The 21,727-nt window shown below is 36.5% G+C and overlaps 1 protein-coding gene across 5 annotated transcripts in view; it reads right to left on the reverse strand.

Moving 5' to 3' along the window:
• The window catches only part of COL11A1 (collagen type XI alpha 1 chain), a 169,484-nt gene that overhangs the window by 83,100 nt on the left and 64,657 nt on the right, over positions 1-21,727 (reverse strand). For all 5 annotated transcript variants that reach the window (XM_074906694.1, XM_074906695.1, XM_074906693.1 and 2 more), the window contains 16 exons: positions 19,751-19,834; positions 19,448-19,504; positions 15,459-15,512; positions 14,043-14,096; positions 13,875-13,928; positions 13,254-13,307; positions 9,977-10,030; positions 9,820-9,864; positions 8,287-8,340; positions 8,155-8,199; positions 7,646-7,699; positions 7,138-7,182; positions 5,706-5,759; positions 2,489-2,533; positions 847-900; positions 722-766 (listed from right to left, as the gene is read on the reverse strand). In XM_074906694.1, the coding sequence (XP_074762795.1) occupies positions 722-766; positions 847-900; positions 2,489-2,533; positions 5,706-5,759; positions 7,138-7,182; positions 7,646-7,699; positions 8,155-8,199; positions 8,287-8,340; positions 9,820-9,864; positions 9,977-10,030; positions 13,254-13,307; positions 13,875-13,928; positions 14,043-14,096; positions 15,459-15,512; positions 19,448-19,504; positions 19,751-19,834 (852 nt within the window). The remainder of the gene's footprint in view (positions 1-721; positions 767-846; positions 901-2,488; positions 2,534-5,705; positions 5,760-7,137; positions 7,183-7,645; positions 7,700-8,154; positions 8,200-8,286; positions 8,341-9,819; positions 9,865-9,976; positions 10,031-13,253; positions 13,308-13,874; positions 13,929-14,042; positions 14,097-15,458; positions 15,513-19,447; positions 19,505-19,750; positions 19,835-21,727) is intronic.

The following is a 21,727-nucleotide window of genomic DNA, read 5'->3' on the forward strand; positions in this document are numbered from 1 at the left end:
CCTGTGTGGTCAGGAGGTATGACCAATGGTGTTTGTTATTTGTCTCTCATTCCAAGTGCTGAGGGAAGTGGGAATTAACACCAATATGGTCTGTAGTTGCAGCCACCGCAGATCATCAGAAATCAATAGAGATCGCAGTAGTTGGTGTTTGCTCTAGTAAGAGCTCTACATACAGAATTAATGGTATCAGGGAGACATAAAAGCTTTCTTCATATTTGTTTATATGCATCTGACTGGAGCTGTCCATCACTTTGACAAAAGTTCCCCCAATGTCTGGTACAAAAATATCTGGAACCTAGAAAGTCATTGGAAGTTGCACATAAAAAATAAAAAATGTAGCCTACAGCTCTGCCTAAACAGCTAAGATGGCACTATTGTCACCACAAATCTCTTTGATGCACAAACTTTTCAGTATCCACTATAGAATCTATTAGCAAGAGGGGGGATGTTGAATTCTCTAGTTAAGAGCACCCTTTGAGAGAAGTTTCTTAAATGGGTGTGAAGAAGGTCCAAAAATATTCTAATAACCGAAGGTTTTATATTCACTTTGCACCAATTTAAATAACGATGGAGGTTACTGTTTTATGAACTGGGCTTGGTATGTCCTCAGGGTAAGGCAAAAATAAACCCACTGCTGTGTTCCTAAACACACTGCAGTGAAGGACACAAAAGGCATTGCAGTGAAATAAGAAACACAGAAAAAGGGAAAGAAATTAAATACCTTTTCACCTTTGGATCCCTTGAGACCGCGGACACCATCAGCTCCCTACAGAAAGAATATAAAGAATGACCCACATGCCTATATTCAAAAAGGGGTGGGGGAGGAATCTAGTAATTAAATCTTACCTTTACACCACGAGGACCTGGATAGCCAATTGGACCCTGAGGACCTGGGGGCCCCTAAAACATATTGGAGTAAAGAACCTTTGTTTGTACAGCACTTGTTTAGCAAGCAGTTCTCTTCTGAGTCTAATCCCAGTTCCTTCACTATAATGCAGCACTCGTGTGTGAGACATCAAAATAACACTGGGCTGCCTGCCACTAAGAAAAGTGACGGCATCACAAAGCACCCTTCAATGTCACTATAAAACTATTAATAGAATTATGAACTTGGTTCTACTTGTATATTTGGGAAACATCTATCCACAATACAAATTATCTGAAACAATGATAAATGGAAAGTGTAACAAACAAACAAACAAAAAGATGCCTATTAGAAACCAGTGGTGTCTTACTGGAGAATTTGTATTTTAATTATGATGATGACAAAAGTAAAAAGTTGATACCATAATAATGATAATAATAAAAATCGTGGTCTTTAAAAAAAAAGACATTCCAAATCTGAAAGCTAAAAGGCTCATGGTGCTATCAATATTGACTGGTGTCTGGATGCTGTTATTTATGGTTTGCTGAGCATTTTAATGATGCTTAACTTCAATACTATGCAATCCAATGGCATTGTCTAAAGAAACTGTGTTCTGTAAACAATGGAAGCAAAGCAGCCTGGAAATATACATATCTGTGTCTGCGGCTGAGCTGCTTTGTTGATTCTTTAATGTCTGAGATGGACAGATAACAAAACCTCTCCCCAGTGGGGCCACTGATAAGGTCTTTTTCCCCTTTCCAACTGTGTCTTTTCACAAAACCTTTAGACTAACGTCTCTGAGAAATAAAATTTTCTATCAAATTTGACTGAAATTGATCAGTAAATTCAACAGACATAAGGAACAACTGACAGATGGTCACACACCTGTAATTTCAAAAATGCTCTGCGTAAGTTTTATTTTCTTAAGAAATCAAGACAAAATCTACAAGCCTCTAACAGATAACATTTTGGACAAACAGTAATACATTGGTAATATGTACTTTCTGCAATGTATTATTCATTCATTCATTCTATTTATCCAGAATACAGCTTTTTGGTATTGCCACTGAAATCAGTACTGCAACTGAAACTGATTTCAGGTGCTATAAAGGGTGTTATTCAAATAAATAAGGGTCAATATTGAGCAAGCAGAATACTTTAAAGAGCCCCAAGACCCTTCAGTGCTTCATAAAGAAATAAAGAAATAACTTTTCACTGATGCTGACTTGAAAGTGACCTAAAAAAATACAATGTATATGCACGCATTTGTAAATCTTCAAAAATCAAAGTTGGGAAGAACCCTAGTGGGTATTCTACAACGGAACTGTAAACTCAAACTATTTACAAGTTATTTATATGAAATGTATGCAACTTTTAACTGATTGCCATTCTGTGAACTCCACAATTGGTTTTACTTTGAGTTATCTCTATATTATTTTGAATCTCTATAATATTTAGAATATAATAAATACATTTGTCTGCACACAGATGCTTTGAATGTGTCATGGGTTTTTTATTATCTTCCTTGGTTCTTGGAGAAAAAAAAATATGTCATAAAGCTGAAGAACTGCTAAAGGTTTTCTTGAAAGCTATGTAAATAAATGGAAAAGTTTTAAAACTCACCAATGCACCTTTATCTCCAGACTGACCCTCTTTGCCAGGATGACCCTGATTTAAGAGAAATGTTTCTCATTTGGATAATACTAATTTTTTTGGTAGTGATATTTTATTTTAAAAACACAGTTATATAAACACTTGAATTTCTGGTCGTTAACCCCCCTTCTTCTGTATTAGAACACACACACACAAAATTCCGAGGAAAGGTTTTCCTCTCAATACCAATTTAGTTTATGTAACAAAGAAAAAGCTGAACAATAGTTATGTTAATGTTTTCAGGAATATCCTGATCACTTCTGTTTAGTTAACATTTCAGCAGTAAGAGGTTTTTAATGCAAGATACTCTCAAATTTGATTTTGAAACAAGCAGGGTGATTAATAATACAGCATGAAGACATTCCTAAAATTATTTAAAATATTATGGAATTGCAGAGGCCAATAGCAGGCTGATTTAGTTTTAACGTTCTATGTCTCAAACTGTGACCTGCTTTTACAGCAAAATATGTCTTAGTCTTTATTCTACATCACTGATGTTAATACTGCAGTGCTCAAAACATTGACCAGTCAATTTTTTTTCTTTCTGAAAAAATGTACACACAATTTAAAGGCACTTTAATGAATATAGAATATTACTCTTTATGAGAATCAGTCAGGCATCCTTTTTCTATTTATGTTCATCAGTTTTATTAGAGGAACATAGTAAATCTCTAGTTTTGCCAGTTACTAAAATCGTTCATGTTTTGGAGTCACTGACATCCTAAAATTTTTTCAGTGTGACAAACATGATATGACTTTGGCGTGGCTGTTAATCTCTTATGACAAACCTCCGGTGCTTATATTCAATTTTCTGGCCTTGGAAAACAGTCTAAAGTATGTTATTTATTAAAATAATGATTAAAATAAAAAGTATTTGATACTTGCTTATCAGTGATTATTAACTTTCCTTTAAAGGGTTTGTCTTATTAACACTGAATATATGTTGTTTTTTAAAATGTATGTGTGTCAGTTGTTTACTCCTAATCTCACAGAATATGCTTTCTTGTGCACAAAATTTTAAATCTCCATCCAGTATCAGAGGCCTCTATAACATTAAATGACTTGAAAAATGCTGCTATTAAAGAGCATATTTGTAAGCCTTTAGATTTCCATTCATTCCAGTATAATATACCATTTTTAACAATGTCTCACTTTCAAAACAGAACATTTCCTCACATAGAAGTAAAACAAAATAGCTAGCAAGAATTTTCCTGATCTCCTGAAAAAATACTCTTGAGCTTCCACTTCATCTTAACACAGATATCATGGGACCAGTTACAGAGCCCATTGCAATCAGAAGGTACCGTTCATTGCCTTCAATCACTAGTGTAATTCTACGGTTGTATAATAAATAGGTCATGTCAATTAGGATGGATTTAGTTTAACCTGCCTCTCCTGCCCTTTCTCTGAAAAAAACTACTTGTGCATGAGGGAGATAATTTTGGGTAGGTGTACAGGGTCTGGCTGGGATGGAGCTAATTTTCTTCACAGCAACCCATATGGTGCTGTGTTTTGGATTTGTCACTAAAACTGTGTTGATAACACACCAGCGTTTTGGCTATTGCTGAGCAGTGCTTGTACAGCATGGAAGTTTTCTCTTTGTTCCCTTCTAACCCCCCAGTGAGTAGGCTAGGGGTGGGCAAGAAGCTGGGAGGGGACACAGCTGGGGTAGATGTCCCAAATTGACCAGAGGGATATTCCATGTCATATGATGTCTTGATCAGCAATAAAAGCTCAAAGAAAGGAGAAGGAAGGAGGGGATGTTCATGGTTATGGTGTTTGTCTTTCCAAGTAATTCTTATGTGTGCTGAGGCCCAACTTTCCAGCAAGTGGCTAGCCATCTGTCTGCAGATTGGAAGTAGTGAAGGAATTCCTTATTTTCCTTTGCTTGTATACGTAGCTTTGTTCCACTTACTAAGCTGTTGTTATCTCAACCCATGAGTTTTCTTGCTTTTGATCTTCTGATTCTCCCCCATTCTGCTGTGGAGGAGTAAGCAAGTGACTGGGTGGGTGCTCAGCTGCTGGCTGAGGTCAACCCACCACAGTAGGGATGTATACAAGGTACATACCTGATTATCTCTTACAGCATTTCCTCCTTGCTTTTAAGGTTTAACAATATGCAGAGTTTAAAATAATGCTTATGTTTGGAAATTAATATTGTTCCCAGCATGCAGAAAAGGATAAGGGGGAAAGTTCAAATGTTTAGACAAAAATTCAAGATACAGATTTCCAGCTGGACTGTCACTGCATATATAACATTCTCCATGAACGTAGTACTTGGGTGGGTAAAAGAGAGATGTGAGAGCTCTGGGTACAGTTCTGTATTTGTAGTATAAACATCTATGTACTGAAACCCCTGCAGACAGCTCTGTTGTTCTTATCCTAGCAAAACCCTACTGAAAGTCAGGTTTAAGAAGTGCAGATTTAAACTAAAAGAAAAATTGTAAGGGAAAATGGCATGGGGAGGAGAGACATGGTCTGAGAAGTCATAGTGACTGTCTAATGGCTCTTGGTGGTATAAAAAGATGATGATTTTGATGCAAGAAAACTAGTGTATATGCATGTCATGAACAATGATTCCGTTTAAGTTTAATGTCTAAACTCCAAGCAATGCTACTCAGGTGGTTAGGTTACACTCTGCTCATGTAAGTGAATGCATCCTCAGAGATAAGATGAATTCCTTAGTGATCACAAGATTCTAAAGTTTGGCTCAGGTTTGTCCCAGTGTAGACAAAGAAAGAACAAGCCCAAACATGTAATACACACCTTAGGTCAGGAAGCAGAGAAAGATCTAGTCTCTTCTATGTTTCCTCAGAGAACAAGTGCTGAGCATTTTTAGAGATGATTTGCTTTGCCATACCGACATAGTAGGACTACAGTGAAACAGTATCTGGCCCCTTGTGTGTCAGTTAGGTTATTTACACATCCCTGCAGATGTTTCAGATGCATTTCATCATCTGGGAACACATTTTAAAGGCCCACAGACATTTTTAGCAGCTGCTTCAAAAATGTAATTCTCTTAGTTTTAACAGCTCAAATAATACAGGGGTGTTAGATGGATCTTATGTTGTTGACAAGTAGGACTACCAGTGCTTTTACTCTCTTTTTGCAACACAGGTATCCAGAAATATTTATTACTTGGTAAAAGTACTTAAACATTCAAGGGATAAAATATTTGGTTACTTACAGGAGGCCCATCAGAACCAGGAAGGCCAGGAAGGCCAGGTTTGCCTTGAGGTCCCTAAAGGCAGTAACAGAGACACATCATAAGAACAATAGTGAACATTCTATCATTTGCTAGGATGACAGAGGATCATCCTTGTTGAGGACTGGTATGTGGTATGCCCTAAAGCTTCAAACTATCTTAAATCTTTTTAGCATTTTAAAACAACTGGCAATGGCAAACCCATTGCAGGTGTAGAGTACAACAAAAATAATAATAATAATTGGGAAAAAAAAGGAAAGAAAAAGGAAAAAACCCCACACTCATATCCAATACATTTGAATCTAAGAGCTAAGGATATAAAACAAATACCTAAATGCCTTGATATGGTTATCAGGGATAAACAAAAAATATAACAAAACTAAACCCAGGAAAATATTGTCATATAATATATTAGCGCAAGGTCAGTTCTTACAATCTTTAATCAATACAAATCACCCATATTTTTTAGTGAGATGCTTGACTGAGAGCAGGCTTCAGGAATTACTCTATGAATGTGCACATACCCAACACAAAATGGGGAAGAATTCTCCAGTGTACAAAATTATTATTTAAAATTTCAGGAATAAAAGGATTAACCATATGAAAGATACCAACAAGATCAAGAGGCAGAGTACAGGTTACAGAACTCCAACTTTCATAGCTGAAAGGCATGGTATGTCTTTATGAAAGTGTCTTGAATGTGTACATTGAGGATCTAGCCCATTTTGCTAGAATAATACTTCTTAGGCACACAGGCAGGTAAAAAGCATGTATATTTTTTCCTAAAATCTCATTCAATTTCTCTTAAAGTATATACTAAATAGGGAAGAGGAACAAAATCAAAGAAGAATCAATAGACCAGGAATTCAGCAAGAAGAGAAGAAAAGCAAAATTGGTGTAAAATTCAAGTGACGTTTTAAAAATTAACAGATGACATGTTTCACACCACAAGAACGTGTACAAACAGAGCTGAAAAAAACAAGTGACACTGCAGTATGCCAATTATACTGCAGTTATGTCAAAATATAATCCTTGAAAAAAAGAGAACAGAATCAGACTTGAGTAGGTTAAACTTTGATTAAAAAAAGAGATTAATAAAAATAATTTTCACAGTTTGCAGTGATATTAACTAACATACAAGTATACATGGTTTAATATTGTAGATGTGATTCTGAAGCTAAGAACAGAAAATTAATCCCGAATAAAGGGAGGAAACTATGCTTGTGAAAAAGTATATATGAAAGGAAATCCAGACCTCCATTGGTTTTTCAATTTACTTGATGATTTCAGGAAGATCTGTTAATTTTGAGATCCTAGGTTACTATTCTGTAAAACACAGCAAAGCCCTTAAGCACATAAGCAAGGTTGTTGCACAGAACTGACTGTGAAATACCAGAATAATGCTGTAACTTACTTTTTCACCAGGAGGTCCAATAGGACCTTGCGGACCAGGAAGCCCCTATTAAAAAGAAACCAGTGTGAGAAACCAGGGAGAACAATATACATACATTCACCCTACTAAAGGTCCCTCATTAATCTGTTTAAACACACTGGCAAATATAAGTGGCTTTTTTTCCCCCTTACGAGTTAGATCAGGAGTTTTGTGTGAGCCTTTTGCACAAGCCACTATTCTGGCAGTAGGTCTGTAACAAGATCCTATTCAGAACCCTCCTCCAGGTGTGGCCATTCCTGCTGCATTCCAGGAACACTGAATGAGTCATTTTTCTCCTGAATGAAAAATCCCTCTGAAAGCTTACTTGAAAACTCTGCTCCACTGCCCTCAGCACATTTTCAGCATTATTTATAAAATCCTTGAAGCTTTATCAGTTTTGCACATGAAAAGCTAGCCTTTTAGTAATTTCCATTTATTAAACATTTGCTGCACATTACATCGTATTTCTTGAGAGTTATTTTACACTTACTTGTGGGCCTGGAATTCCTTGCTGACCAGGAGGTCCTGGTTCCCCTTGAGGACCCTACCATGGAAAAAAATACCAGGGCATTAGGTTTGCATTTCTGCACTACAGATCTTCATTGTCAGGACTAAAAGGAATACAAACTCATCTTTGTTCCTCCCTCTTTAAAGTCTAACACCAGCTTTCTACCCAGTATGATATTTTTTCATGCTAATGAATATCATGGCCTTTTCTTTAATAGAAAATTTGTCTGTCTTTAATAGAGAATAACAGCCCACACATAGGACCTTAGCACTGGAGTCCACAGTACTAAAGGAGCTTGAGAGAAAGCATGGTTAAGCCCTTTGGCTGAAGTCTAAGTAAGAGGAAGCTTCTCTTTTCTATGTGAAATCATCATGAAACTGAGTATGACAGAAAAGTTTAATTAAATGGAAGGGATGGCATAGTGGCTGGGACAAGAGAATGTGGAAAGGATTCTTATAATCCACTCCCTTTTCAGTTCCCAGTTTACTTACCATGTTTCCTTTTGGGCCTGAAGGTCCATCAACACCTGCAATGCCCTACAACAAACAACATAAACATAAGCAACTTTCAGTGGTCTTCCATTTTTTTCTGGACATTGTGAATACAAAACAGTTCATACGTACTGGTTGTCCAGGGGGACCAGGTGTACCTCTGGGGCCCAGTAATCCCCGTGGACCCTGTAAGAGAACAAACACTTATTAACACCTGCATGATTTTTTCTGAACAGAGAGGCCCAGGAGCAGGACTGAGAAAGGAATGTCATAAGGAATAGGAAGGATATGGGGAAGGCAGCATGGGAGTTGAAGGAGAAAGACAGAAAGACGGAGGGAAGGAAGGAAGGAAGGAAGGAAGGAAGGAAGGAAGGAAGGAAGGAAGGAAGGAAGGAAGGAAGGAAGGAAGGAAGGAAGGAAGGAAGGAAGGAAGGAAGGAAGGAAGGAAGGAAGGAAGGAAGGAATACACGGATAACAGATTCTCTTGAAGGCCACCATATGTCTGAACAGGATTTCAGTGGCAGGGCAAGCTCTTATCTAGCTACTGTATTTCTCTGAAATGAGCTACTCTCATTTCAGAGAAAGGTAGGAAATAACTATTTATATTTCTTGGTGCAGAACATCACACAGCATCTTCCACTAAAGTTTCAGCTGTGTCTTGGCCTGAAGGTCTGTCCTGAATAGTAGCATAGATGTTTGTATTCATGCCCTTAGAAAACATGATGGTCTGCCACATTCTATACTACTATTCTAAATGTATAACAGTGCTTTTGTCTGTAGTAGAGACCCAATAAATAATTTAAAATTACTAATAATTTTATTATAATAAATGCAAGGCAATCTGTAAATCAAAATCAGATCTGTTCTTCCTACACCTAAAAAATTTCATAAAAGACATAGGACTATTCTCCTAATTAAGGTGAGTAAGATTTGGTCTATAGCATCTTTTGGCTTTATACCATGTAAATGAATATTAGTTTTCATCATTAGTGTCATCACTCCTGTCATGTTGCTAAAGTAGGCAGGACTGAGTCTCCAGTCTCCTCATGCATGATATAGTCACAACTCACTAACACCAACTCTGTCACATCTTTTTCCTACTTTCTGAGTAGGCAGCAGTATTTAGGGTAAAATTCCCCTTTTCGATGCATGATTTCTTGCCTGCAATGCAGAACTCTGCTCTGCAGTGACAGCACCTGCAGAATTGCAACTGACAATGGTTGAAATTCTGTATGTGAAGCAAGTGTAAAAATACACAATGAAGCACAGCAGTGTGAAAAAGGGGAAGAAGCTGGGCCTTATTTTCTAATAAGCAGATGTTTGGAAAACATTTTCAAAGCAACAGGGGCTTGGTTATATTGACATGTATCAAAGACTTCAGTGACTGATTTTACACAATAGGATAAGAAATAGCATTTGTGATTCTGCAGGTTCTGTATACTTGGCTGGATATATTCATGACTTAAATCTAATCCTGTAAGTAGTACTTCACCCCTAACAAAACTGTTCATTTGTTTGCTTTTCATCCAGAATCAGTATTCTCTCTATATACACACATGCAGTCATTTTTATACCTGTAATTCAGAACAGTTCCAGAGAAAGAAAAAAAATTTAAAGTGACTTTTGTTTGTAACAGAAACGGAAGAATAAGAAAGCACTGCTTACAGCTTCACCTGGGAGACCTCTTGGTCCAACTTCCCCATCTTCTCCCTGTTTTTTGTCAAAGGGAATAGAAGTTTTAGGAAAAAAGAACACGTATCACGACCACATTCCCATTACATGAGGATTCACTCTAGATTTTACTGTGTAAATAGAAACTTACTCTTGATCCATCTTCACCAGGTAAGCCAGGAGGTCCCTGTGGGCCACGGTCTCCCTGTAGAATAAGGAATGTCATTAAAATAATACATCTGTTGTTGGAAACAATAACTGATGGGAAAGAAAATGAAACCAAATGTGTTAGCTGAAGTCTGATGTGTCAAAACATGTCTCGACACAATGACACAAATCCATGGGTTATAGTACTCAGTAAAGTCTTTTATTACATTAGTATAAAAACAAATGAACAAGATTGAAACAATGAAGTATTTGTGTTTGTAAAATTTCACTCTGCAACTACTCTTGGCCTCAGAACATACACAAAATACTGCTACAAAAGGCAGTGTTACCCACATTTTCCTTTGTCTCACTGGCACCTTCCCCCTCCCCCTATGCAATGTATTACTGCCAGTAAAATAAGGCATGTACATGGGTCAGAAGTTAATAAACCAATTGCTGTGCCCTGGAATATACATAGTGAAGTTCACTAACCACCTTTCAGAACCACGCTCCCTGGCACCAGTCAGTGAGAGCCTTGGGACTGATTTGTCTGAGGCTTTGGAAGGCAGCCAGACTTCCACACTTCCCCTCAGAGGCTGGGGCTTTTCAAGTCTATATATGCAGAGCCTCAGTAGATTCTGGATTATACTTTAAAGATTTATTTTTCTTTCCCCATTTGTAAAGAGAACTAGTGTGCTACATAGCTGAAACACCACTGACTGACCTCTTTTGGGCAGTGGGTTTTTAGACTGTGACTTCCTTCTGGCATTGGACAACAACCAAGTATTCATGCTGTTTTCCTTAATTTTATCAGTGTCTCCAAAGAGCCTGACCATTGCTGTGGATCTTAGCAGAGGTATATGGAGTCACTCTTTAGTGGCTCCGTTCTTCACCCTTTCAAACTTTCCTAGGGAATTTTATGTAACTTGCTGTCTTAGCACAGAGCTATCTAATATGTCAGGATTTTATTCTACTGCCTTTTTGTCCTCTACAAGTAAGTTGGAGTCAGCATGGGAGAGAAAATGAAATTCTAAGATTTGCACTTTCATACCCATAACATGAATTAATACAGCAGTTTCTATATTTTGCTAAGTTTTGGAACTACTCAATGTGATTTTTCTGGTAAAGCATGTGTTTTTCTACATGCTAAATGAACACTCATGAAAGATGCCACATGAGACACATGATCTGTGCTCTGGTTTCCAATTAATATCCATGTGAAGACTGACCTAAGCTTTCAAATATTGAAACAGTTCATCCCCTCAAGGGCTACCTTTCTTGTCTTGCAATCACATGACACTTAGAGTTAGATTAGGAGCTTGCATTCAGTGTCCTGGTATTGTCATTCAGTAAGAACAAAACTTCCCTTCATTATCAGCCTTCTCAGTTCTTCAGTTCCCCAGTTCTTTCCTTCAAATGTTCTGTTAAAGATTGAATTTTTTTCCTTAGACCTTCTCTTCTAGTCTATAGTGTCTTGCTTTTATACCGGATAAGGTTATGCATCTAGTAAATCTAAATAAGAAAAGTTAAAGTCATAGATATTGAGGCTAAAAGGAATATTACACCATGCCAGTCTGATCTCCCCTGCACTGGAAGTCAGAGAATCTCATCCAGTAACTCCTGTCTAACAACTTGTGTTTGATAGAGGCATAACCTCAGAGAGACATCCAAATTGCAACTCATAGTTCAAATTAATTCTAAAAGTAAACCTAAAACTTCTGCTCTAAAGTTATGGATTTTCAACACCAATTCTCTTACAGGTGAGACATAACTACAACAGAAAAAGCGTTTCTCATGTCTTTCCTTCTGTGCTCTTTATTGAAAGCCAAAGAGAACTGAATATTTGCATTACATGCTGTCAGTATATACAAAGCTGAAGAGCTACAGCTATATGATCTGACTTTGAATTGAGCTGCTTTCAGAAAAATAGCAGTTTGTACTTTTACAGAACTTTTCCATAGAAACACGAGAATGCAGTGATTTTTAAATAGTGGGATGAATGAAATGATGAAAATGTCATTATTTTCATTACTGTTTTGCAAATTTCAACCCAAACTTATTCTATTTTTTTTTTTTTTAGGAAATACGAAATAAATTGCAAAAAAATTAATTTCTTTATGACTTGGAAGGTCTCACAGACAGACAATTCTAGTATTCCAGGTTGGAAAACAGACAAATTCCCTGACTGAACCAATTTCTGATAAGCCTGTGAAGTAGTGGCAAGAGCTTAATGTCTATCCCCCTCTGCTGGTCACCTGCTGATCAAGCTGGATTTCAACTATGATGCGCTGATTGCTTTACATTCTCTAAGTAAAAGGGGATGATGAAAGAGGGTGAACACATTTCTGTATGACACTAGTTCTTTTCCCATTGCACACAGAACTCAAAAGATGCTATTACGAAGAACTACATTATGGGCCAGTAGCCAATGCAGCTGAGATTTTCTGGGAAGTGCAGCAGCTGTGCTAACCTACTGAAGGGTGAGAGTTATAAACATTCTTTGGTCATCAAGCTTTAGCACATATGGGAATGGTTCTGCAGACATTCCCACTCACTTTTCTTTTATGGTGTGCTGCACTTACCAGGACAACAGTCAGGGAGGTATATTCAGTAGAGTATGTTGTTACTAACATCTATATTACAGGTATAATTTAAAGCAGAAATCCCCTGCTGTGATTATTTCTACACTTTGTAGGGAAAGATGCAGTCTCCTCCTATAGACTGGTATGACACAAGGAGCAACTGCATTAACTATTTTAAATATTACTTCAAGTTTTCCTAACTTATCTGACCTGACTCTGATCTTTCTTTAAACTTCAGTTGTTGGAATAAGCCGCACTAAACAATTCACTTTGCAATTCAAATATTCCGATGCATTTTTTGAGAAAGCTTCTCAGCAGGCTAAAATTTGTCATAGTTCTGATACAGAAACTTCCTGCTAATTTCCTTTTCCTCTTACTGTTTCCTTTAACAATCACTTTAAATCCAACAGGCAAATTCCTTAACTAAGAAAAATTAGAGCAAAACCTAGCTGAAGATAAGAATTCTGAAAATATATTTAAATCCTTGAGATATATCTATATGAATCATTACTGACTGATATTACTAATTTGTTTCATGAGGAATACATTACCTGACAATACACATATTATTCTGTAGTGTGAAAAGTTTACATTCTTTTTAACTTTTTCAATAGTCCTTAGTGCTATTCTTAATGAACAGTGCATTATTTTTGTGACAGTATCGATTTGTTGTTGTATAAATATACATATTTTTCTTACCCTGTTACCTTTGTCACCAGGGAGACCAGGAAGACCATCAAATCCTCTGTCACCCTAGGAAAGAAATCACGGCTTTAGTGAATGGCTACTACATTCTGTATTACGCTGAATGAATTGTGCCTTCCCTCTAAAAGTTAATTTCTACCTTTGGTTATATGTACACTTCTGTTACTGAATGAAACACATGGAGGGGAGCACACAGATCAAACTCACAAGATCTTCTTCTATGCACTAAATTTTTTACTGTGCTTTAATTATGCTATTTATAAAAAGAAGTCTACATTGAAATGGAAAGCTCGATTCTAGCTGCACTTTACAGCTGCAAAACTAACTTTACTATTCCTGATACTCTGTAACTAGAAACTGACTCAGAAGGATAGGAATCAACTCCCAAGAATCAAGTTACTTCAAGGTCAGACTACTAGCCATTACCATTAATTACCATATTTTAAATGGATTATTCATTCTCAGGTCTTGCATCTGACCAGCTATCTGAAACCACAGTATTTTCTTTTGAGAGAAGAATTTTGGGTTAGCCTGGAAGAAACTGTGGTACCTACATAAAATCTGTCTAGCCCGTTCCAAGACTGAAATAAAGCCTCAGGTCTCATTATTATTTACCTTTGCACCAGGTTCTCCTGGCATTCCTCTAGCACCATCAGCTCCAGGACGTCCCTGCAAAAACCCAAAGGGGCAAACATTTGAAAAAGCAGTGGAATCAGTTAAGATTCAAATATATTTAAATAGAAACTATTTACCTTAAGCTGGATTGATCCCTACACTACCTACCCTTTTGCCAGCTTTTCCACTTGGACCTGGGGCACCTTGAACACCACGAGGACCCTGGAATTTAAAGAGTGTAATTCTTAGAATCACATTCACATCAGCAAAAAGCTAGTTAAACATCTCACCTCAAGAACAAGATAAGATTTATTTATACACAAAGCTGCATTTTTTTTTTCGAGGAGATGGATTCTGGTTTTCAAATTACCATTAGTTTTAATAGAATATAGGTATCCAAACTGGCCTTAGCACTACCAATTTTAACACTAGTTTTCATGAGATGTCAGTATACATAGAGCATAATTGGGACTTTTAACATAAAAGCTTTTTACATTCCTTTCATGGCTTTGAAGATACCAGTCCTGTGGTTTGAAAACCCTCTTCCTCTCATGCCAAAATTATTTTAGTCACATAGTAATTATTTCATGAAAACTAAAGAGGTTTTTTTTCAGATCCCTAACTCATTGGTTATGCTGGTAAACAGCTCACATGCTGTCTTAGCTTTACATAGTACAGTTTTAAATAGAGGGAGAAAAAATTACCCCAGACTGAAAAACCTAATTCCACTTTTCAAATATATGTTAACTTTCATTGACAACTGTGTGGGCATGTTTCTGTGTAAGCTTTCTCACTGCCCATTCAAATGCATCTTCTTCAGGTGAAAATAGCAATGGTAAGGACTAGCCATCCAAAAATAATGAATAGGAAGAGGAAAAATACTAAAAATATAAGTAAGAAAACTGGAAGACGGACAAGCTGTTCAGAGTGCCTTTTTGTTTAATTGTTTTATTTTTCTTCTGAAAATATCATGGTGGAGTTTTAAGACAGGCACTTAAGAATGCAGCAAATCCACTTGAGATCTGGCAAAATAATTGTTTCAGAGACTCCTACCATGATTTCTTTAAGAACCCCCTATTACTCTTAGGTTTAAGCTGAAAGATTTCAGTGTGTTTCAGTGCTCTTTAACATCACTGAACAGGAGCTGACGTAATAGTAAGCTGAGAAGAAAAGTGGGCACTGATTGCTAAAGACTTATTCTCGCTATGTAACATCTTTCTTGAAAATACCCTGTTTAATAACCAACTAAATTCAGCCTCTCTCACCTTCTAAGATCTGATAAGATCAGAGCCCAAGGTCATACAACTGCACACTGAGATATGACTATTTAACAGAGAAGAGACTGAAGTGACAGTGTTAAAACAGGTTTTCAAATGATGACATTACATGTGATAATTGCTCTTTGTTATATAAGGATTGTTACTTTCATATTTCAAAATGAACAGTCGAGCTATTGCATTTAATTAGGATAGTATTGTAAAAGTTGTTTTTCTTCAATTGTATGAGGAAAGTATATAATTGATTGATTTCTTCTATATGATATTAGTACATTCTCCTAAAGATAAACAGGCAATATTATTGTACCTGGGGACCTGGCTCACCACTTTCACCCTTAGCACCTGCTGCTCCAGGTCCACCCTTGATGAAAAAAGGAAAACATTGATTAAATATACAGAAAACTCTTTAAATCAAAAAGTTTCTTTCTGTTGCTGTACATTAATTATAAGGAGAAAAAACAAAAAATCCCCTATACATTAGGAGGTGTGACTTCACCATTTGAATCTGCAGATATATGATATATGATTGTCTAGACACTGGGCCTAACTGAATCAAAAATATTTCTATTACCAAAGAAAACTTCCATCAATATGAATGGGAACAAATGTTAACTCTTTGTTCTATAATAATATTTAAGAGCTAAATATAAGTACAGTAACAATATAAGTAATGCAAACAGAAATGCATCTGCTGTAGGGAAGGCAACAGAAATGTAAGCCACCTCTTTTTACCTTTATCTATTTCTGTGTTGTACAGAAAATAACAGAGACTCAGAGTTCAATCGAAAGATCACTACAATCAATGAAAAGTGCACTGCCTAATCTTGTCATGAACTTCAGTGATGTTTTAATTTTAGTGCATCTGGCCCTGAAGAAGTGGAAAATCTACATAACTGCATCTCTTTACTATCATTAAATGATGATATAGATTTTCAGAGTAAATTTTACTCATAAACAGACCTAAATCAGATCTTCATCCAGGGTAAGATCATCCAGAGTAAAATACTGTACATGGAATCTGGGGCAGAAGTAGTCAAAGGAAGTTTGTGTTTTCTTAAGAGTGGTCTCACAAAACCAGACAAGACAAACAGAACAAAAAATCTCGACATGCTCAGAGAAGGAACCTACTGGACTTTCCTATTATGGGTAAAAGAATTTTTGCATTTCTGACCTCTGAAACAGGTCATGTCCAAACGTATGTGTTTAATATGAAACTAATCTTGAAGACCTTGGAAAACTGATAATCCTCCTATATGCAACACAGTGACCATTCAAAGAAAGAAGTGGTCTCATGGCTTGGCTTATTGTTTAAGTCTAGTATCCTGGAGTGGGAAGATTCCCACTGACCTTGCAGGTATTGAATCAAGTCCTAACCAAATTGAAAATCAGATCCTGGGCTGGTACTGGCAATGGAGAGAACAGTGGCTTTGGTAGGTGGTGATTGTCTGTTTGGGTTTCCCTGATGCAAGCTCTGATTTTAATGAATGTAACTGATTATATCTATGATCTGTAGGCAGAAATTTAATTTGTATGCTATGTTAATTAAGCATGTGAATTCCAGACTCATAACTGATATGTTTCTAAGTGTATCTTACTGGATACTACATTAATTTAACAAAATACAATTCATATTAAAAGCTCCAACTATTTCATTCTTAAAATAAACTGAGCACACAAACAATTGACAGACTAAGAATCTGTAGCTGCTTCTGGAACTGTAGGCCAAAAATGTTGCCAGATCAAAGAGTTGGATTTCTAGAGCCTCCTGGTGGCTTAAAAACAAAACAAAATTCATTAAGACTTTTAAAACATGAAAGCATGAGTACAAAGCCAGGTTATACCTCAGCTAAAGGTATACAACCCACTGTCAATATTACACCAGTCTTTACAAATCAATTCCTTGCTTGCGGCAGTTATACAGTTATTTTGTCTGTATAGACTGAATGTTATCCTGCAGGTCTTTTGATTTAAATACACTGCTGGAAATAGTGTATTAGTTTGTTAAATAGACCTGACATGTTTGACTATATGTAAGTATTGCATACCTAATATGATCAGTCAGGAGTTGTAAGCCAAATTCTACTCTAGAAAAATACTAGTCTTGTACAGGTCTGCTTAAAAATATGTCAAATCCTGTGATGTCAGTTTCTGGGGACCAGAAGTGAGATTCCAGTGGTATATTTAGCTAAAAATTTACCTGAAAACAGTAAATTTCACCTAGGTAAATGGACTGGGTTCATGAGACTGGCCAGTTTGGAGCACAGCTAAATCTGAAACAGATGTTTGATGCTATTGGAAGGTGAGGCAAAGAACTACCAAGCCAACTGAGAATACAATTCACAACAGTTTTAGTATCACATAGCTCTCAAGAGTCACTGAAGAGAATGTTAAACTGCTAGGATCAGGGAAGAACATGATCCAGAATATTTCTTATGCTCCCTAAAATATTGTTTCAATAGTATGTAATTATCTTATGTCCCTCTGGGTTTTCTCTGTTAATAGAAGTGGTCACTGGAGGGAATAACAGTGAGAGCCACTGAGGCAACCTTTCAGTTGCATTGTGCTGCTACAATTATACACAATGAGATGAACAGTAACCTGGTCAGTATTTTCTATTGTAATAGTAGGATGCTACACTCATGTTTGTCCATCTGCCTCTCCTGCTTTCAAACTAACAGACACTGTACATTAAGGAGGATGAGGATGAGCGGGAAAAAGATGAGGTTGGAAAGGATGGACTTGATTGTTACTGTTCAACTACGGATTGTTGCTGAAGCATCACATTAAAGAAGGAAAGAAACACAAAAGAAGGCAAAGGAACCGTATTTCTTATACTACAGTCTCACCACTTTTAAGTTATGACCACAGCTCCACAACTGGAATGAGTGGAAAGAAACTACTACAGAAGAAAATGCTATTGCATTCTGAGGCAAGGAGAAATTCAGGTGGCCTCCAGGAACTTTTGTTGCTGTCTTCTAGGTATGCTGCTATAGTTGTGATTGGCATATCTCTGCAATCACTTTTTCATCACACAATAAACCAATAGGAACTTGCTTCATCCTTTTCCCTTGGTTACCCAGTGAACACTTGTTTTCATTTCTCAATAGCACAATTGTATTCTTGTCTGTGTTTTAGAACTAAATGCTTGCCTGATCTAATAAAAAATGCTAACATTACTCTTTGTGTCCATCATCATAATGATAATATAAAAATTACATCGGACATAGATCAAAATTTAAGAGGTCAAATATTTGCCAATCTAGCTGTGCCATCACAGTAGACAGAATAACAGTTTCCAAATTAGGTGGATCTTTCAAATATGGACGGTTCACTAAGTGTAGAAGAGAATTTCACTTCACATCAGAGGATAAATACAATCACCTGAGAGAAAGTTAGAAAAGACTAGTCTTCTACAAAGCTTATGATCTTGGCTGAAGCATTTGTTATTTTATATCATGGTACAGATGCTCTATAATAGCCTTTTGAAAGATGGTAAATGCTAAATTATGACATTTAGTGGACTATTGAGTCTGAAAAGTATCCATTTCCTAAAGAGGAAATTGCAGTTGAAAGATTGATCAGGTGGTTTTGGCTTGCTGAACTTCCTACCTGGTTTTATTCTTTCATTGTATTGTCCTTTTAAAGTGTTTGTAGGGATTACAGAGGCAAACCTATTTGTGAACAAGAAGTTGTTCTGCATGTCATAAGAAAAACTGTGTTCTTCCATGTGTAGACTTCGTACAAAAATTAAGCTTTTTTAACATCCACAAGGCCATTTCTTAGATCATTCGTTATTAGAAGTCGAGCCAAATTCAGGGATGAAGTAAAAAAGTAAAATTCTCCTAGAAATCTGTATGGCTTTTATTTGCTTATAGGAATGCCTTTTAAGAACTTGCAGGATTCATCTTAAATAGTGAGCCAAGGTCATTCTGCATACTCTTGCTTTAGCATCTCCTTCTGTTGAGATTCATATTTACCACAAGAAATTTTATAAATATTATTACATAGATGACAGACTGTAGAGGTTTATGTATTTATTTATATAAAACTATTCGTTGGTTTTGTAAGTTTACCAGTGTGCTATATCCAAACACCCCAAAATCTACAATAAAAACTGATCTAGTATTTAGGTTGCATTGCAGATCTTGAGTAAGAATACAAACTATGCCTTTAATTATATCAGCTTCTTTTCAAATAAAATAAGTACAGATACAGAGGTGTAGGCAAGACCAGAATGAAATCCATGGACTGGCACTACTGTGTTCTTAAACCTGTGCCCCTGTTTCATTTACATACCACAGGACCTGGTCTTCCAGTGAGTCCCATGGGACCAGGCGGACCTCTCATAGCAATCTGAGAAAAAAAACAGAAAAAATCAACAGGTATCAAGAAAAGTCTTTGAGCCAGCATACAAATTCTATATTAATACAATTTCATAATGCTTTATCAAATAGACCCCATTATTGTCTCAGTTGTCAATACTACTGTGATGAGATGATGCTTGGAGCTCTCTACTTCACACCCTGCATGATACAAAACAGATTTCTTTCTGGAGCTGTACCCTTGTGGCAGTTTTGTTTGCAGGCTCCTTGTGCTCACCCTAGCTTGCTGAAGAATGGCTTGTGCTTGAGCTTCCTGAGCTGAGATGGTAGGGCCCTTCTCACCATCTCCTCCAAAACGGAACTGCAAGTATCAAAACAAGAAAAGGATTCAGAATTTATCAAATTAAAACCATACTTGTTATTTGCTGCAACTGTGTAAACCACTTCAAAGATACAGGGTCTCAGTCTTTAGTTCATTCCACTAACATCAGAAGACTGCTGCATCAAGACCACTGGATCCAGCATGAATATTAAGTCATTGGTAATAGTTTAGAACTGAAGTGCAAATCTAATCCCTTATGAGCAACATTTTCTTGATGTCATAGGATTTTGCTTTTCATTTTGTTTGCTTGCTTATTTTAAAAAAATATATACTGACTGCAAAACCTAATTAAAAATATATATAAAAATTAATTAATTCTCTGTGCATTGGTAGCTACTCAGAGAAAAATGCAATTCAATTTAAGGCAGATTTCAATCTGAAAAATGTTTGGTATCTAAAATGAAACAGTTGTATGTAATTTCTGATAATTTCAAAATAAATTACAGAATAATATTCCAGTACTCATTCCTGCACTCCTGAACTGTTATTGCTCACGAAACTGCTAGCAGGAGCTTTGCAAATGTTGCAGAGATACTAAGCTGCAACAAGAGGCACAGCTTTCCAAAGGTATGGTATAAACACATGGGATATCAGGGCCATGAATCTTTCATTGCCCACAACAGTTTGTCCAGTTTGTCTACGCTCAGAGTTGGCATTTTCTTCTGCAGTCATATTATTATCAGAATCGAAGGATATATTTTTTTAAAGTGATTGAAAACTTACCGCTTTAAGACCCCACAGATAAGCACCTGACTTTGTCTAAAATCACAAAAGAACTACTAAGCTTTCTATCATTTGAAAGGAGACCAGGTGGATTGTAGGGATCACATAATACAGAATCAACCACATTTTAAAAATATTGTTCCAAGCAAAAATGCCTAAACTCATTGTCTTGCATCCATTGAAAAGGTGAACCCTTTTTGATGAATTCAAGCCCCACACATGATGATGAAGAGCCACACATCCCACAAAAGGTGTCTCACACATGTTACTTGGTGTTTTGAATGTATTTCTGACAAGACAGTCTGCCACTGCTAGATTTAATTCCACTTGTTTACTCCTTTATACCAGGATGGCTCTCAAGCTAATAAGCAGGTCATCTGTTATAAAAGGATAGTGGCTTCTCAGTGGGGTTTATAAATGTGGAAAAGAAGTTTGATGGTGATTAAACTTCTAGACTGGAATTTGGGAAACCTGAAACCAATTTCTTCCTTCCTGAGAAATTTCTGGTTTGACTTGGTAAATCACTTGTGGTGAGACTTATTAACATGTAAAAATAAAGTTAGTGAGAATTTCCAAAGTGACTGATAGGTTAAGTCCACATTTACTACGTTTAATGGAGCAAAGTGATAAAAGATAAATTTTCCATTGCTAGCATAGCAATTACAGATGGAAGAATGATTTGGGAATAACTCCCCTGAGGAGTAGTGGCATTTTTCCATCGACTAATTATTGATAAACAAATATTTCTGTTTTAAAGCCAGCTGTGATAACAGAACTTGATGCAAGCACAAGGTCAAAAACTTTAGCTTATTTTAATAAACTTCCATTGATTGTTTCATAAATAGAAAATAAACATTACAAAATCATCCTTTCCTCATTGATACTGATGGAGTCCTGCCTCCCATATTAGAACTGCAGCAACTACAGCGCTGAGAATTTTTACTTACTTTGCTTTACTTACCAAAAATACTGCCCCTTCCTTTACAGTTTGTTTGTAGTTGTTGATGGTAGTACTCATCTGAGCTTTCACATACACACATACACTTAGGAATAATGAATTCCATGCACATAGTACTTTTCATACCACAAAGCTGCAAGATACTTCAACAGCTTTGGGCTTGTTCTTCCACCTGCTAAAACAGATGGTGT

The sequence above is a fragment of the Athene noctua genome, chromosome 5 (assembly GCF_965140245.1).
Source record: "Athene noctua chromosome 5, bAthNoc1.hap1.1, whole genome shotgun sequence".
NCBI classification, from domain to species: domain Eukaryota; kingdom Metazoa; phylum Chordata; class Aves; order Strigiformes; family Strigidae; genus Athene; species Athene noctua.